Below are 20,164 nucleotides of genomic sequence, written 5' to 3' on the forward strand. Positions count from 1 at the left end.
TATTCCTGCCAATTAATTAATTAATCACTCAATTAATTAATTAATTAATTAATTAATTAATAATGTCAAACTCTGACTTGCTAGAAAAGAATCAAATTAAAGCATCTTTATATTCTAGTGTTAGATACAGCAATGAAAAAAAGTATGTTTCAATTTTCTGCCTGTAAACAACAGGTGGGTTATTTCTGTGACCATTAATCAAGGTTCAAGGTTAAACAAACATCACCTTGCTGCTGCAATATGCATTTTTCATTTACTTATTCAAGAGAAAACACAAACAATAAAATAATGCAAATATTGCATGGTTTTTTTAACCCCTTTTTAATTTGAATATTTTCACCATTGGTTGTATTGATAGTTGTAGCTTGACAACAACGTGTGAATCATAGAGACCCATAACCAGGTGTTAAATGTGTTGAGACCTTGGTGCATGCCAAGACATGAGTTATGTTAGCAACATAAACAAAGATAGGGACAGACGGAGGCAAACATGAAAGTGGGGTTGTGATAAGCACTGTGAAGCGCTGCAGAAAGGACGGCAGAACAGGGCAGCCACAGCGAGGGTGGCGGCATATAAATATGAAGCAAGAGTCATCCAGATGTCCCCCGATCATTCACCTGTCACCAGACATCATGAGACTCCTGGCTCTGCTGCTGATTGCCGGAGCTGCTGGTAAACACACCGACATGCATACATACACCAAGAGACACTTGGAAAAACATACATTATATCTTGTTAAGGTTACAATTCCGTTCATCTCCACCGAGTCTTTTAAAACTTTTTAATAGTTTAGATATCCTCAGGAATTACTGTATTTGAACACTGTAACTGCACACTAACTTGACTGCAAGATTTGTTTAAGGTATTATGTTTTAGTCCAGTACTACAAACAATTAATATTACTACTGTGAATTCGGGAATTGATGCAACTGATACCTAAACATGTGTTGAATGTGTGTTCCAGATTTGCACACTTTTTGCATAAAAAAAAAACTTGAGCTGCTTGGTCTGCTGCCATCATGCCCTGGACCTGGATAAGTGGCAGAAATGAATTCATGATTTAATGATCATTGGCAAGTAAAATTCTGTGCCTCTGTTTGTTTGCTAGTGGCAGTTCCTCGTGAAGATGGAAGGATCATTGGTGGGGAGGAGTGTGTGCCCCACTCTCGCCCTTACATGGCCTCACTCAATTATGGTTACCACTTCTGTGGTGGGGTGCTCATCAACAACCAGTGGGTACTCTCTGTCGCCCACTGTTGGTACAAGTACGTATGAACAGATAAACTCTGCTGTCAGCTGTTGCATGTCAATTCTTCATATTTTATTTTACTGATTGTATATTTATCTCAAACTTACAAGTACACTGACAAAAGTGAAAGAAAGAAAGAAAGAAAGTGAAACAAAATTTATTTTTTCTCTCAATATACAGACATTTATAAATCAGTTGAAACATTCAATGATAAATATTGTTTGAGGAAAACGAAAAAAATATGACAAATTACTATAATTTTTAAAGCTTTTCCAAGTTTTGCCTTGTTTTTTAGTGTAATAAACATGTGAATAGCATTGATTAAAACAATAAAGACAAGTGACCTGGAATATTTGGTCAGTTATGTACGTGCAGCCCAGTGGTGAACAGCATTTTTCATGCCAGACAAACGCAAAGATATACTGGTTGGTGTAGTTCTTCAATATTACATCCTGTTTTCTTCATGATGTTCTTGTTAAAACACCATATTAAATTTTGTAGCCAAAAAACAAGCAAAAAACAGAATCGACATAGAACAACATAGAATGAATGAATGAATGGATTTATTCGGCACACACACAAATCCGAAAGAACAGAAACATACCAATAATATGAATGTTATATAAACAAGCCTGTGAGTCCGAAAGGGTGTGGGCAGAAGCAAAGCTTATCAACACCCACCCCTGCTAGAATGAGTCCAACAATTATAACAGTCATAACAACATATACACAAATTCACAACACACTCCATATCAACACAGACATACACTTCAATATTCAATTACATTTCAATTCATGTATAAGTATGTTATGTATAAAGCGCCAAATCACAGCAAACTTGGCCCAAGTCACTCCATATTAACCCTGCCGACCCCCAGAGCAAGCACTAGGCAACTGTGGTGAGGAAAAACTCCCTCTTAGGAAGAAACCTCAAGCAGACCAGGCTCTAGGGGGTGACCCTCTGCTTGGGCCGTGCATATATACCTGTATACGTACATACATACACACACATTATATACATATATACACTTATACACACACATATACACACTCACATATATACCTATATACATACCCACTAACACATAAATAAATATACACTACATATATATACACATACATACATTTATACCTACACATACATATAGATACCCCTACACATATACACATATATATACACGCACACATATACATACATACACACACACACACACATGTATACATATATACACATACATACTACATATATGCATATACATATATACACACACATATACACGTACATATACATACATATTGACTGATTGATCATTTATTTTGAGTTTTACAAAATAAGCATTTCTTTGACATCTACATTTACCCACATTGGGTTGAAAAGAACAGGAGATACAAACATACACGCATACATACCCGCGCACTTAACCCGAAAAGGGGTGGGATGAAGACGAACTTATTTAATCCCACCCCCAAACACCCATACGTTATTACGACTACCGAGTGTGACCAATATTCCTTTTTTATTACTATGTAATTGATATCATATATTAGTGATGAGTATCTATAATAATAATAATAATAATAATGATAAAAACAATTCCCACCATAATAGACAGTAATAATGACAATAATTATTGTCAATCAAAAAAATTTTTTTTTTTTTTAATTTCTATTATTATTATTACTACCATTTTTTTTAATTGCTATTGATATTGCTGGTGTCATTCCTTAAGCCATTTTCATATGTCAATAAATTCCCCACATTTACTCAGAAAATGACTATTTAAAAGGACTATTCTTGTGTGTGTCGATGGTAATTCTGTCTCTCTCTCTCTCTCTCTCTCTCTCTCTCTCTCTCTCTCTCTCTCTCTCTCTCTCTATATATATATATATATATACACCATACATGCGAACATACATACACAAAATTCACACATACATCACCTATACACACATGTATACACATAATACATATACATATATACAATTATGCTACATTCATTTTATTTTATTAATTTAATTACCTTAACTTTTTTATTAATTTATCATTATTATTTTCTTTTTTCTTTTTTTTCCCCTTCCCCTCCTTCCCCATTTGTCATGTGCGTGGTGCATTAAAAGATGCAAAGTATTTTGTAAACCTGCTGCCAGAGAGGGGTCACCCCTGACACAGGTCCACCCTTTGCTGAATGTCCTAGGCTCTGCATTAAAAGACAAGGTTTTGGAGTCTGCTGGCAGAAGGGGGAGACCTTTGAGCAACAGACCCCCACTTGCCGACCCTGATCTGGTGATAATGATGTAAGTGATGTAAGAGGGGGAAACAAGGAGGAAAGAAAAGGAAAAGTCTTTTTATGTATCAATAAACTTACATATGTACATATTTATATAAATGTAAACATAAATATACATATATGTATATATACATACATACACACCCACATATACATACATATTATACATACACATATTTATATTTGAATCATATTTGTCTAATAGATTACAATTTGTTCATGTAAATGGGGAATCTTCTTCACAGACTAAAGTTAATTATGGAGTTCCACAAGGTTCTGTGCTAGGACCAATTTTATTCACTTTATACATGCTTCCCTTAGGCAGTATTATTAGACGGTATTGCTTAAATTTTCATTGTTACGCAGATGATACCCAGCTTTATCTATCCATGAAGCCAGAGGACACACACCAATTAGCTAAACTGCAGGATTGTCTTACAGACATAAAGACATGGATGACCTCTAATTTCCTGCTTTTAAACTCAGATAAATCTGAAGTTATTGTACTTGGCCCCACAAATCTTAGAAACATGGTGTCTAACCAGATCCTATTCTGGATGGCATTACCCTGACCTCTAGTAATACTGTGAGAAATCTTGGAGTCATTTTTGATCAGGATATGTCATTCAAAGCGCATATTAAACAAATATGTAGGACTGCTTTTTTGCATTTACGCAATATCTCTAAAATCAGAAAGGTCTTGTCTCAGAGTGATGCTGAAAAAACTAATTCATGCATTTATTCCTCTAGGCTGGACTATTGTAATTCATTATTATCAGGTTGTCCTAAAGTTCCCTAAAAAGCCTTCAGTTAATTCAAAATGCTGCAGCTAGAGTACTGACGGGGACTAGAAGGAGAGAGCATATCTCACCCATATTGGCCTCTCTTCATTGGCTTCCTGTTAATTCTAGAATAGAATTTAAAATTCTTCTTCTTACTTATAAGGTTTTGAATAATCAGGTCCCATCTTATCTTAGGGACCTCGTAGTACCATATCACCCCAATAGAGCGCTTCGCTCTCAGACTGCAGGCTTACTTGTAGTTCCTAGGGTTTGTAAGAGTAGAATGGGAGGCAGAGCCTTCAGCTTTCAGGCTCCTCTCCTGTGGAACCAGCTCCCAATTCAGATCAGGGAGACAGACACCCTCTCTACTTTTAAGATTAGGCTTAAAACTTTCCTTTTTGCTAAAGCTTATAGTTAGGGCTGGATCAGGTGACCCTAAACCATCCCTTAGTTATGCTGCTATAGACGTAGACTGCTGGGGGGTTCCCATGATGCACTGTTTCTTTCTCTTTTTGCTCTGTATGCACCACTCTGCATTTAATCATTAGTGATCGATCTCTGCTCCCCTCCACAGCATGTCTTTTTCCTGGTTCTCTCCCTCAGCCCCAACCAGTCCCAGCAGAAGACTGCCCCTCCCTGAGCCTGGTTCTGCTGGAGGTTTCTTCCTGTTAAAAGGGAGTTTTTCCTTCCCACTGTCGCCAAGTGCTTGCTCACAGGGGGTCGTTTTGACCGTTGGGGTTTTACATAATTATTGTATGGCCTTGCCTTACAATATAAAGCACCTTGGGGCAACTGTTTGTTGTGATTTGGCGCTATATAAAAAAATTGATTGATTGACACATATACACATACACACATACACATATATACATATATATATATATATATATATATATATATATATACACACATACACACATACATATATACATACATACATATACACTCAACAAAAATATAAACGCAACACTTTTGGTTTTGCTCCCATTTTGTATGAGATGAACTCAAAGATCTAAAACTTTTTCCACATACACAATATCACCATTTCCCTCAAATATTGTTCACAAACCAGTCTAAATCTGTGATAGTGAGCACTTCTCCTTTGCTGAGATAATCCATCCCACCTCACAGGTGTGCCATATCAAGATGCTGATTAGACACCATGATTAGTGCACAGGTGTGCCTTAGACTGTCCACAATAAAAGGCCACTCTGAAAGGTGCAGTTTTGTTTTATTAGGGGGGATACCAGTCAGTATCTGGTGTGACCACCATTTGCCTCATGCAGTGCAACACATCTCCTTCGCATAGAGTTGATCAGGTTGTCAATTGTGGCCTGTGGAATGTTGGTCCACTCCTCTTCAATGGCTGTGCGAAGTTGCTGGATATTGGCAGGAACTGGTACACGCTGTCGTATACGCCGGTCCAGAGCATCCCAAACATGCTCAATGGGTGACATGTCCGGTGAGTATGCCGGCCATGCAAGAACTGGGACATTTTCAGCTTCCAAGAATTGTGTACAGATCCTTGCAACATGGGGCCGTGCATTATCCTGCTGCAACATGAGGTGATGTTCTTGGATGTATGGCACAACAATGGGCCTCAGGATCTCGTCACGGTATCTCTGTGCATTCAAAATGCCATCAATAAAATGCACCTGTGTTCTTCATCCATAACAGACGCCTGCCCATACCATAACCCCACCGCCACCATGGGCCACTCGATCCACAACATTGACATCAGAAAACCGCTCACCCACACAACGCCACACACGCTGTCTGCCATCTGCCCTGGACAGTGTGAACTGGGATTCATCCATGAAGAGAACACCTCTCCAACGTGCCAAACGCCAGCGAATGTGAGCATTTGCCCACTCAAGCCGGTTACGACGACGAACTGGAGTCAGGTCGAGACCCCGATGAGGACGACGAGCATGCAGATGAGCTTCCCTGAGACGGTTTCTGAGACTTTTTACAGAAATTCTTTGGTTATGCAAACCTTTTGTTCCAGCAGCTGTCCGAGAGGCTGGTCTCAGACGATCTTGGAGGTGAACATGCTGGATGTGGAGGTCCTGGGCTGGTGTGGTTACACATGGTCTGCGGTTGTGAGGCTGGTTGGATGTACTGCCAAATTCTCTGAAACGCCTTTGGAGACGGCTTATGGTAGAGAAATGAACATTCAATACGCGAGCAACAGCTCTGGTTGACATTCCTACTGTCAGCATGCCAATTGCACGCTCCCTCAAATCTTGCGACATCTGTGGCATTGTGCTGTGTGATAAAACTGCACCTTTCAGAGTGTCCTTTTATTGTGGACAGTCTAAGGCACACCTGTGCACTAATCATGGTGTCTAATCAGCATCTTGATATGGCACACCTGTGAGGTGGGATGGATTATCTCAGCAAAGGAGAAGTGCTCACTATCACAGATTTAGACTGGTTTGTGAACAATATTTGAGGGAAATGGTGATATTGTGTATGTGGAAAAAGTTTTAGATCTTTGAGTTAATCTCATACAAAATGGGAGCAAAACCAAAAGTGTTGTGTTTATATTTTTGTTGAGTGTACATGTTTCCCCCTCTCTCTAAGTTATTACCATCATCACCATACTTCTATTTGACTAGCATTTCAACTACAGGATCATGATGTATAAAAATAATACTTTTGACCATGGTTGCAACACCGGCAATAACAGGTATTATGCAAATATGTTAACATCTATTATATTAACAAACATATAGTAAGATTTTATTATCATTATTATCATTTTTTTTTATAATATAGTTTACAATTATGGCTATGATATATATAATTAAATTGATGTACAGGATAATTCCAGGTATTTTATGAAAGTTTGTGTGTCCTAGCGAGACCCCTTCTATTGCTGACAAGGCAAAAAAGCAAAGGTAAATTAACTAGAAATAAATTAAAAAGACGTGACGATCACGCACCTCTCTCCTCATTCATGTATTTCAACAGAACCATTTCTTTCTATCTTTTTTTGAATTGATGGATGTTAGGACATCGCTTGAGCTGAGGTGCCAAACTATTCCACAGCTTAATGCCACACACGGACACACAGAAACTTTTCCTGGTAGTTCTCACTGCCTTGACTTTAAAGTTACCACATCCCTTCAAGTTATAGCTTCCTTCTCTCTGGGTGAAGAGACTCAGAATATTACTGGGTAATGAGTTTTTACTGGCTTTATATAATAATTGTGCAGTGTGAAAATTAACCAGATCTGGCATTTTCAACCATTTGGATTGCAAAAATAGACTATTTGTGTGATCAAGATATCCTACCTTATAGATGATTCTTATTGCCCGCTTTTGGATTATACAGAGGGGATGTAGCAAACTTTTGTAATTGTTACCCCAGATTTCTATACAATATGTTAAGTAAGGAGAGATTAAAGAACAATACAATAAATATAATGCATTATGATCCAGAAAATATTTTGCTTTGTACATAATAGAGACATTCTTGGAAACTTTTTTATGTATGTGGCTGATATGAGACTTCCAGCTTAATTTACTATCGATGGTTATCCCTAAAAATTTGACTTCTGACACTTTATCTATTTCGACACCGTCTATATTTATTGGTAAATTAGAATTGACATTATGATTTCCAAAAAACGTGACTTTAGTCTTTTTTATATTTAGGGATAATTTAGTAATATTCAACCAAGTTTTCTGCTTAATTAATTCACTATTTACCACATTAATAAGTCTGCTATAGTTATCACTGGAATAGAATATATTGGTATCATCTGCAAATAATAATAATTGTAATAATTGTGACACATTAAATATGTCATTTATATAAAGATTAAAAAAATGTGGACCCAGTATGGATCCCCGTGGGACCCCACAAGGGATGCCCAAACACCCAGATTTAAATGCACCCATCTGCACAAACTGATGTCTCTCCGTTAAATAGCTTTGAATCCAGTTCCAAGCCACTCCCCTGATACCATATCTTTCCAATTTATTGAGTAGAATTGAGTGATTAAGTGTGTCAAACGCTTTCTTTAAATCAATGAATATTCCAACTATATAGTTTTTACTATCTAAGGTGTTTGTAATCTCTGCTATTGCTTCAATTATTGCAAGTGAAGTTGACCTACCAGACCTAAACCCATATTGACATTCGTTAATTATGTTATATTTTTCTATAAAGGATCCTAACCTGTTGTTAAAAAGCTTTTCTAAAATTTTGGAAAATTGTGGAAGTAGACAGACTGGTCTGTAGTTTGTGAAGATATGTTTATTTCCATTTTTGTATAGTGGAATAACTTTTGCCATCTTCATTTTGATCGGGAATGTCCCAGTTTGAAATGACAAGTTACATATATGAGTCAGGGGTTTTGATATGCTTTTGATTATTGTTTTTACTAGCTTCATATCTATGTCATAACAGTCAGTTGATTTTTAATTTTTACATTTATTAACAATATCTATTATTTCGGCTTCACTAACACTGGAGAGAAACATTGTGTTTGGATTGATTTTTATGAGTGATTCCTGCTCCTTGTTACAACCATCGGGAATTTTTGCTGCCAAGTCAGGTCCAATATTAACAAAGAAGTTATTAAAACCATTAACTATGTTATACATATTATAGATGTCCTTGTTCTTATCAATAAAATAATTTGGATAAGAATTACCTCTTACCTTATTTTTGATTATAGTGTTAAGAATTTCCAAGATTCTCTTGGTGTCATTTTTATTATTATTTAATAGATTGGTATAATATAATTTCTTGCTGGCTCTGATTATATTAGTTAGTTTGTTTTTATATTTCAATGAATATTTTATATTTCAATAGAATTCAATGTAATGATCCTAAACAAACATTTTAATGCACTTCGTTTTGCACCTGTTGCTTTAAAGGAGAACTGAGTAACTTTTTGACCTTAATTTTTGAGTTTGGCAGTATACTGTAATGGATGAATAACTGGCTTTTGGAGAGAAGCCCCCCCTCCAGGGGTCTCATAGCAGAAAACCAGACTCGCAACTTCAGAGAAACCGACCTTGTCCCGGTTTCATAAAGCAGTCTAATCTTTTAATCTACTCAGCTTACTTAGTTGACTACAGTTAGTTGTCCGACACTATCCATCTAACCTCCATTTCACATTGACGGCTAAACTTGTAGATTAGCCGACACCCAGCCCCAGCCTCCGGCCACTGAGCCACGGTAAGCCACCACACCTGGAAACCGTTTCAGCACAGATGGCTGGAAAGTTTTAGTGCTGAGTTTGGGATTGGCGGAGAAAGATGCCTGCTGGACTGAGCTCTGCTCGCTCGCACCTCCAATCACAGAGGCTATACTTTCAATGGAAAATGGCTACAAGACAAGTGTACCTGAACCATGCCAGGTGACAAGAAAGGAACCTGTGTCCAATGCAAGAGGGGTAAAAATTGGAAACTGAACGCAGATGGAGTCTGTTACTTTGAGTGCCTGCATAGGCAAGATGGCATCCATAACAATGCAGAAACGTCAAATGAAGAATTGGCAAATGCAGGTACAACTTCTGATAGTAACAGAACAACTATCAGCAGAAACCAAAGCAGAAATGCGGTAAGTGACAATACCCACTGTGGAGAATGCAGGCAGGTGATAATTGACGATACATGCAGCATACAGTGTGAAGGCTGTTTCTCTTGGTTCCATCAGAAACCATGTTGCAACATTGACAGAGTGAATTACAGAGCCCTCAAAGACAATGATTTGCTAAATGTAATCAGGTGGTTCTACAATAAGTGTGACAAGAGTATAATCCAGTTTGCTAGTAAACTTGCAGACATAAAGAAGGGACTTTCCATCCTGGAAGGGAACAGAGACGTTAAAGCAGTCATCAAGGAGGTGGTCTAGGACCACTTCAAAGAAGAAGCTGAAATTGAAAAAAGGAAACAATGTGATTGCCCACGGTCTACCAGAACCAGCCCTGGAGACAGAAGATGCTGATGGTGAGAGTAGAGCAACCACTGGCCAAGAAAGAAAGGATGCCGACATAACCAAATTTGTATGACAGTCTCCGATGTTCAAGTATCTGCTGACGAGCGTGTTCAGGTTGGGTGCTGCCAGAAATGATGACATGCTGAAGCTCAATGACAACTCTTGGCACATGCCAAGTTGCTCAGGGAATCAACCACTGCATAGCACAAGAACATGTTTGTAAATCTCGACCTCACTCTAATGCAGAGAGAACTGGATCATGCAGCTCGCGACAGGTTGAAAAGGAGGAAACAAAACAGGGAACAGAACCTCATCATCAGGAACATTAAAACTGTCACGGACAACTGGACTGTACGCAGCAACCAACCAGCCATGACTCTTCCACAAGCGTAGGATTTAGCCACACATCATGACATTTTGCTTGATCATTCGATGACTTTAAAATCAAGGATTTCAAAGTAAAATAGATGAATTCAGAATGTGTGTTGAAGAGATTAAACCTGACTTTATATTTGGAACGGAAACATGGTTAAAATGTGACATACCTGATTGTCTTTCAAACATACCTGGTTTAAAATTTTTTACGTGAAGATACCTCAGAGATTAGAGGTGGTGTAATACTTAGGGTGAGAGACCACACTGAGGTTGAACTATGTACAGAGGTAAACAATATGAATGGCAAAGATAAGTTATGGACTTGGATGAAGGACAAGTGTGGTAATGATAATCTTCTTTGTGTTGTATATAGAAAGGGCGATGCCTGTGATTATTATAATGCAAGATTATTAGAACAATTTGATGTTGCTTTCAAGACCTGCAAGGGCAAAATACTTATAAATGGTGACTTTAATTTGCCATATATTGATTGGTCTAAGTGTATGGTCAATGAAGGTGATGTCTTTCTCACAAAGCTTCTATGATAAGCTTTGTGACCTCTTTCTGTGCCAAAATGTATTAGAACCCACTAGACAAAGGGGAACCAATACCCCTAACTGTTTAGATTTAGTGATTTGTAAGCAGTGTTAGTGTAAGCAGTGTTAGTATTTGTTGCCCCATTGGTAAAGCAGACCACATTGTGCTATCGCTGGATTTTCATGTAACCGTAGATAGGTCTTGTAACAGAGAACTCTTCAGATATGACTATAATTGTGATGATTACAGTGAACTAACATGCTTGGTAACAGTGGCAGTTTTTGGTATGGGCGATGCGGGTCACAGCCCGGGGCGCCATTTATGGTGGGGGCGGCACTATGGGCACTATCACTTAAAAAAAAAAAAGAAAAAAATCTCCACAGTAAAATGTTACTGTGCGTCGAATTGGCAAATTGGCGCCCCCTGTAGGCATCAGGTGATGCCCCTGTTTGGCCTCTGAGAGAAGCCGTGGGTGGAAGAAAAAAGGGGAGGGGCGCACAGGGGACAGTTCACTTCTGGGTTTCTCTGGTCGTCTCCAGTCTATTGCATGAAAAGAGAGAGAGACAGCAGCCGATCAGAGAGAGAGAGAGAGAGAGAGAGAGAGCAGATCTGATCACTGATCTGTATATATTATAGATTAGAATTATTATTATAGAGATAAGTGGTATTACTGGTGACTGATGCGAAAGCATAAGTATTTCTCTTCCTGTCACATGGAAAAGGAGGTGGACATCCAGCAGCATGTTCCTCCATTTCACTGGTTGAGAGCACCTTAGTGAGCGCTTCTGATTGGCTCACATAGATGCCAGATAATCTGTTTCCCACCTCTGTCTTTGCAACTGTACATCTTTATTTTTCGCCACATAAAATTCTGTTCATAAATGTTTTTTGGCCCAAGTGCTGTATTTTTTCAATGACCCACAAAATTAAACCAGAACAGCAAAATAATAAATGTCCCAACTGCGTCTGCCTGTGTGTCATGTCAGTTCTGGGCAGAGTTTTTTCTTTGTTAAAATAAATCACTGCAGTAAATACCAGACTTAAGAAAACTAAAGCAAAAAAAAAAAAAAAAAAAAAAAAAAAAAAAAAATATATATATATATATATATATATATATATATATATATATATATATATATATATATATATATATATGAGAGAAAAGTAATGGACCTTTTTAATTTTTTTCAAAAACTATATGGATTTGAATCACGTGTGATTACATCAGACAAGCTTGAACCCTCGTGGGCATGCAAGAGTTTTTTCACGCCTGTCGGTTACGTCATTCGCCTGTGGGCAGGTTTTGAGTGAGGAGTGGTCCACCCCTCCCGTCGGAATCCCTTTGTCTGACAACTTCCTGAGAGACTGGTGCTTTGCTTGATCAAAATTTTTTCAGAACCTGTGAGGCACATCGAAGTGGACACCATTCGAAAAATTCAGCTGGTTTTCGGTGAACATTTTAACGGCTGATGAGAGATTATGGAGTGTTACTGTCGCTTTAAGGACTTCCCATGGAGTGGGACATCACTCCAAGCTGCCGTCGCCAGCCTGTTTCAAACTGAAAACCTCCAAATTTAAGCCTCTGTTGACCCAGGACGTCGTGAGAGAACAGAGAACTTTCAGAAGAGGTCGGGATCAGCAGATTATCCAGACATTCCACTGTTAAAGGAGATTTTGTAATGAAAGACGTGCGGACGGATTGGCGCATCGGCAGGCAGCTGGCGCGGTGCGCCGCCACAGGAAAAACACCTCCGTTGGAAGCCTTAAGGACAAGTTGGAACATGTCCAGCTGTTAAACAATTTCTCAGATACTCAACTGAAAGCCATCAAAAGCTGCCTGGTTTTTACAAATGGTTATCAACACGGAGGTACGTAGATGGGCGTAGATGTACGTGTGTGTGACCTGGAATTTGGCCGACACCTGCCGCGAGAGGGATCGAATGTGCTCTCCCAGGGCACACTCTGTCTTTCAGCCACTGGTGTGTGCAGTAATTATAGCAACAGGTGTAAGAGGCGTTGGCAGCTACGATTTTATACATATTGCATACGATTCCTGCTTCATGCGCAGTTCAACCACTTCTGTACTATGTGTGAAGGGGCCTTTACCTAGATTTCAAAAAAGTGTTTGATTCCGTGCCTTATCCTAGATTGATTTACAACCTGAGAAAATGTGGTATTGGCGGCACGCTTTGTAACTGGATCAAGGATTTTCTTAGGGAGAGGCGACAATGTGTCTGTATCAATGAAGCACAGTCACCTTGGATGCAGGTCACTAGTGGCGTCCCCCGTTGGTCATTGGACCGATATTGTTTCTTTTATTTATTAATGACCTGCCATCCGTAATCAATTTGAGGTGTAAAATTTTTGCTGATGATAGTAAGGTATATATCACCCCATAGTCTCCTTAGTTGATAGAGACGAACTTCAGAAAGATATAGATAATCTTCTATTATGGTCAAGTGACTGGCTGCTCGGTTTCAATGAAAAAAAATACAAAGTTCTTCATATGGGAAAAAAGAACCTGTGTTATGATTATACAATTAATGATAAAATTCTAGAAACAGCTACGGAAGAAAAGGATCTTGGTGTGCTAGTTTAAAATAAGTTTTCTTTTTTTAGGCATATTGCAGTATTGGCTGCTAAGGCTAACAGTGTTTTGGGAATGCTACATAAAGCCTTTTCTTATTTAGAGAAGGAGTCCTTACTTATTCTCTATAAAAGCTTCATACACCCACACCTAGAATACTGTGTGCAGGCCTGGTCACCTTATTTTGAAAAAGATTAAAAAAAAGTCTTAGAAGAAGTTCAATGGAGAGCTACTAAGCTAGTTCCTGAGTTACGTGATCTTTCTTAGAGGTGACTTAATTGAAATGTATACAATTTTGAATGGTTATGAGAATGTTGATTATGAGAATTTCTTTGAATTCATCTGGTGGCCTCAGAGGCCACCAGATCAGTCTGGAGGTGAAGAGAGCAAGGAAAAATGTACAAAAAAACTTTTTCAGCATCAGAACTGTAGAATTATGGAATAGTCTTCCTAATGAAGTGGTACTCTCACCAAGTGTTAATGTTTTAAAAAAATAGATATGATAGTTTTTTCTCCACCAGAAACACCACCATGTTATAACAGTTTTTATTATGTTGGATTTTATCAGTTATGATGTGTTATTATATGCAAATCATGTATACTATTTTTACACAATAAAACAAATTATGAATTATGAATTACAGTTGTATGTAAAAGTTTAGGCACCCCTGATGATTTCCATGATTGTCCTTTATAAATCATTGGTTGTCTGGATCAGCAATTTCAGTTAAATATATCATATAACAGACAAACACAGTGATATTTGAGAAGTGGAATGAAGTTTATAGGATTTACAGAAAGTGTGCAATAATTATTTAAACAAAATTAGGCAGGTGCATAAATTTGGGCACCCAACAGAAAAAATACAATATTTAGTAGATCCTCCTTTTGCAGAAATAACAAGCCAGTTCTCAAGAATCTGCTTATATTTGGAATTCATGTGACCCTCAACTTTAACAAGTTTCCCAGTACCTGCATTGGCCATACAGCCACACAGCATGATGGAACCACTTTCAAATTTTACTGTAGGTAACAAGTGTTTTTCTTGGAATGCTGTGTTCTTTTTCAGCCATGCATACCACCCCTTGTGATTGTCCAAATAACTGAATTTTAGTTTCATCAGTCCACAGCACCCTATTCCAAAATGAAGCTGACTTGTCCAAATGTGCTTTAGCATACCTCAAGTGACTCTGTTTGTGGTGTGTATGCAGAAAAGGCTTCCTTTGCATTGCTCTCCCATACAGCATCTCCGAGTGCCAAGTGCACTGTATAGTTAAACAATGCACAGAGACGCTATCTGCAGCAAGATCATGTTGTAGGTCATGGTCAAGATCATGGAGCAGGTCTGTGGGTTGACTATGACTGTTCTCACCATCCTTCACTCCAGCTTATCTGAGATTTTCTTGGCCTGCCACTTCGGGCCTTAACTAGTGGAAGACCTGTGGTCTTCCATTTCCTCACTATGTTCCTCACAGTAGAAACTGACAGCTGAAATCTCTGAGATAGCTTTTTGTATCCTTCCCCTAAACCATGATGAGTCTTTATTTTCAGGTCATTTGAGAGTTGTTTAGAGGCTGCCATGTTGCCACTCATCAGAAGAGATGCAAAGAGGAGAAACATTTGCAAATGGTCACCTTAAATACCCTTTCACATGATTGGATCCACCTGTGTAAGGAGGTCAAGGGTCAATGAGTTTACTAAACCAATTTTGTGTTCCAGTTATCAGTGCTAAATATATTCAAATCAATAAAATGACAAGGGATCCCAAATTTATGCACCTGCCTAATTTTGTTTAAATAATTATTGTACACTTTCTGTAAATACTAGAAACTTCATTTCACTTCTCAAATATCAGTGTGTTCATCTGCTATATGATATATTTAACTGAAATTTCTGATCCACACAACCAATGATTTATAAAAGAAAATCATGAAAATTATCAGGGGTGCCCAAACTTTTGCATACAATTGTACGTATGTTAGTCGACAATTTTCATGGGCAAAATGACCTCATGATTGCTATTGCCAAGAAACACCCCCAGTGTGTGAAAATTTTGTTTACTTCTGTGTTGGTCATTGTCATGAAGTATCCAGCCTTTGTTTCATTAATTGGCTTTATTAGCATTTACGGACACATACAACCTGCAGAACAATGTGCTTAGCTCTTAGCCTAACAGTTGTTCTTCTAAGCTTGGGTTACGCTTGGGACTCTGATGAGGGCGGTCGCATCTCCTCCACTCTCCCTTATCTCTGTTCTCTCTGTTCTCTGCCTTTAACCCTCAAGTCCCTACTTCACCAGACTGTGAATTCCTCAAATTATATTTGATACTGGATCTATTGGACTACTATTGGTCTAACCATGGAATTGATCAGCTGGTCTCTGAACGCTATTGACACCATTTTTTTCTACAAGAAGGTCAGGACCGGGGGATCCTACCTGCCCAGATGGAACGTATCCTGCGGGCTATGTCTTTGACTCCTGGGGGTCTTGGTGTGTTGCATGCTTGGTGCCTTTCTCCGTTGAGGACGTTGAGGATTTATTCATTTTTGGTCTCCTGGTAGCAGGGCTGGTACTTTTTGGCTTATGTGCTGCCCTGATATACCGGAAAATTGGCAAGAGCGGCATCAAGAACCACGGCCCCTCACTTGTCCATCATGATTAATGAGGTTGGCAAGGCAATGCATTCTCAGACTGCATTGAATCTTGAACTCAGATGCAAATTGGATGACACCTTGGACCTGATGCTTGCCTTGTAGTTGAAGCTGAACGTTTCGGAGGCCGGTGAATATTCTTAATTCATAATTGGGATTTGGTTGTTCAGGCTTATCCAGCCTCAAGGACAAATTGCCCAATGTTTACCTCCAGAGGAATGTCCTCAGGCTCTGGTGAGATTATTCGGCTCCTTCTTATCTCAACCCACAAAGACAATAAACTGACAGACTTACACGTGGACAAGACTGAAGCATGCTCCATATTTTTTTCCCTTTACCTCCCTTCCTGCTCCCCCATCACTTTACCCCATCCCGGCCACCGCTCACGCCACCTCCCCCCCCCTCCAGGGGCTGCGCAGTTTTTAAGCTGCGGCAGGTCCCTGTTCCCCCAAGCTAGCGGTGGCGCGACTCTGTCGAGGCATGGACAAGCTAGCGGCTATAAGAACAAGCTAACAAAGGCTTTATTTCTTACATGTTCATAATCATGGCAGAGCCAACAAAAAAGATAAAAACAAAAACACTGTTGGATGAAGCAAGAAAGAGATAAACAGTGTGACGGAGTGATGTGTCACAGACAGGTCAGCCTTGGTCAGACTTTCTTGGAACGGTAGAGCTGAAAGTTAAAGAAGTGTGAGTTTTTTTACAACAGTTTTGGGACATATGTACTCCTGAGCTGTAGGGGGAGCACTGTAGAGAAGAATGCAACCAAACTCCATTATTTTGGACATGTGTGTCAACAAAATGTGACACTTGGGTTTAATGTTACTGGGTTAACTTTGTGGTTATCTATACGAGGTCTGTTAGAAAAGTATCCAACCTTATTATTTTTTTATAAAACCATATGGATTTGAATCACGTGTGATTGCGTCAGACAAGCTTGAACCCTCATGCGCAAAAATAAAAAGGTCGGATACTTTTCTAACAGACCTCGTATTAATATTTAAAATGAGCTGTTAGTGACATGTATAACCTCAATTCCCTTGGAGGACATGTGTTAAATCTAATAACAAACGTGTAACAGTATACACAAGATAGAGACGTCAGAATGAAAATGAATTACGATTAAACTGCTGGTATACAGGTACACTTTGCACGTTTAAAGATTTCCTTCTGTGATTTATGTCCTCTGTCAGCCCCAGTGCCATGCAGATTATGCTGGGAGAACATGATACCCGAGTCTTTGAGGGTACTGAGATGCTCATGCGTACTGACACCATCATCTGGCACCCAAGGTGAGGATTTTTTTTTTTTTTTTTTTGAGAAATTATTTCTGGACAAGAAATTCTCATCGATCATTTTATGATCTTTCCTTCATTTAAGAGAACAAAAACTGCTACAGTGAAATACGAGTCATGCTTTCATTTTGACATTTGTACTTATTTCACTGTATTGTGCTGTAATCTGCAATCACACAGGTTCAAAGATAATAATAATAATAATAATAATAATAATAATAATAATAATAATACACTGTTACACCAGATCACCTCCAAAATTCAGTGGAGTCTTCCATGCCCGAATATTTATCTGTGGTGCAAATTTAGTGAGAAACCATGAAGTAGTTTGGACGTAATCCTTCAAAGCATATATAAAGTGAAATTTTGATCCAGAATCCGGATTCAGATGCAGATCACCTCCAAAATTGAATGGAGTCTTCCATGTCCTAATATCTATCTGTGTTGAAAATGTGGTGAGAATCCGTGAAGCAGATTTGATGTAATCTGTCAAAGCCTATATAAAGTGAATCTTGAGCCAGAATCCAGATCTGGATCTGGTTTCTAATATGTATCTCTGGTGCAAATTTGGTGAGAATCCATGAAGCAGTTTTGATGTAATCCTTCAAAGCCTATATAAAGTGAATCTTGATTCAGAATCCAGATCTAGATCTGGATCACCTCCAAAATTTAACGGAGTCTTCCATGCCCGAATATCTATCTGTGTTGAAAATTTTGTTAAAACCCATGCAGTAGTTTTGATGTAATCCTGCTAACAGTAATCCTAAACCTATATGAAGTGAAACTTGATCCAGATTTCGTATCCGGATCACCTCCAAAATTTAATGGATTCTTCTATGGCCTAATATCTATTTGTGGTGAAAATTCATCAAAATCTGTTCAGTAGTTTAGACGTAATCCTGCTAACAGACGACAGACAGACAAATAAATAAATTCCAATGATTTTATTATGTTCTTGGTGTACGTAATAATAATAATAATAAATGTCATAAAGCTAATTTTTTTTGTGTGTGTGTAGTTATGACTACCAGACTCTAGATTATGACATCATGCTGATCAAGCTCTTCCACCCAATTGAGGCGACAGAAGCAGTTGCTCCCATCCCCTTGCCCACAGGATGCCCGTACCCTGGACTCGTCTGCTCCGTGTCTGGTTGGGGTAAAATAGCTGTGGACAATGAGGGTGGGTTTATTTGACTTAAACCACTGCTACCCTGTGATCTGAACACTGCAGGTGAACAGCTTCCTCTAAAGTGCCTGTTTTGTTACAGTGCCCATGCCCACCCGCCTGCAGTGTTTGGATATGCCCATACTGGATGAAACTGAATGCGAGAAATCCTATCCTGGCATGATCACACGCAGAATGATGTGTGCAGGATACCTGGAAGGAGGCAAAGATTCATGCAATGTGAGAGTCCACTGCATGGATAACATGAACTCAAATTTTATGTGATAATGAGGTATTAATCACTCTTTTTTTTTTTGTCAGGGTGACTCTGGAAGCCCTCTGGTGTGTTTGAATGAGGTCCACGGGTTAGTGTCTTGGGGTTATGGTTGTGCTGAGCCCAATCACCCTGGCGTCTACGTCAAACTGTGCGAGTTCCTGCCCTGGATCGATGAAACCATGGCTGCATATTCATAAAGGAAACACCCTTTCTTTCCTCCGTGCTTCATTCATTTATGTCTCTGCTCGTCATTACTGCCTGTTCCGACTTTCCTCAAATCTAACAACGCTCCATCCTTTAACATCTCTAATCCTTCTTTTATTTCTGTCGTCTTCTTGGATCTTCTGTCCGAGGCATTTTCAAACTCTCACAGACGGACTTTTCTCTTACACACCTGAACTCAGCACATCACAAAAATTACAAAATAAAAGCAGGTACATATATTTAAATTTGTTTCTGTGTATGTTCTTGAGTCACCGAACCAGAAAATTCAAACTTTTATTTAGAGACTATGTTTTAAACAATACTAACAAATATTTGATGGCATTATAAGGATGATTTTTTAAAAATATTATTATTTGATCATTTAAATTCTGTGAGTATAGAACACCCTTTCATATTTGTAAATTAAAGGTTTTAAACACCTACAAACAGGTCATGACAAATTTAGACATTGACAATGTTTTTGAGGTTTTGCTGTCAGTCACAAATTGTGGGAGTTTAAATTTTTAAAATGTGGACATTCAACTTTAACTTGAAGATGATTCCATCCATATTTGTACTTCCCACCCGCTGTTGGTCGTCTCCACAAGCGCTGTAATCTATTGCTAACAAGTTAGGCAATGATGAGCACATTGTTTCGCATAACTGGAGCTAGCTATTTTCAACACTATTTCTCTTTACATGTTAATCTGCTCACCAAATGTTCATGAAGTTGATGACCAAAGCTAATTGCTTGCCACTGCTAAATTTATCTCAACCATTCAAATATGGCCT

General features: G+C 38.6%; 1 protein-coding gene across 1 annotated transcript; it reads left to right on the plus strand.

The window, feature by feature from the left end:
• The first annotated feature begins 564 nt into the window (after nt 1-564).
• LOC117513786 (trypsin-like) lies at nt 565-19,617 on the plus strand. The gene is made up of 6 exons (XM_034174015.1): nt 565-673; nt 1,110-1,266; nt 17,623-17,721; nt 18,743-18,906; nt 18,995-19,131; nt 19,213-19,617. The coding sequence occupies exons 1-6, from the start codon at nt 580-582 to the stop codon at nt 19,363-19,365; spliced, it is 804 nt and encodes a 267-aa protein (XP_034029906.1). The 5' UTR covers nt 565-579; the 3' UTR covers nt 19,366-19,617.
• The last annotated feature ends 547 nt before the right edge of the window (nt 19,618-20,164 follow it).

This window comes from Thalassophryne amazonica, chromosome 7 (genome assembly GCF_902500255.1).
Source record: "Thalassophryne amazonica chromosome 7, fThaAma1.1, whole genome shotgun sequence".
In the NCBI taxonomy this organism is placed as follows: Eukaryota; Metazoa; Chordata; class Actinopteri; order Batrachoidiformes; family Batrachoididae; genus Thalassophryne; species Thalassophryne amazonica.

Coding starts and splice junctions, on each gene's coding strand:
- LOC117513786 (XM_034174015.1), top strand. CDS start 580: ATGAAGCAAGAGTCATCCAGATGTCCCCCGATCATTCACCTGTCACCA. Junction 1,267..17,622: donor GTCGCCCACTGTTGGTACAA/GTACGTATGAAC, acceptor GTCCTCTGTCAG/CCCCAGTGCCATGCAGATTA. Junction 18,907..18,994: donor AATAGCTGTGGACAATGAGG/GTGGGTTTATTT, acceptor GTTTTGTTACAG/TGCCCATGCCCACCCGCCTG.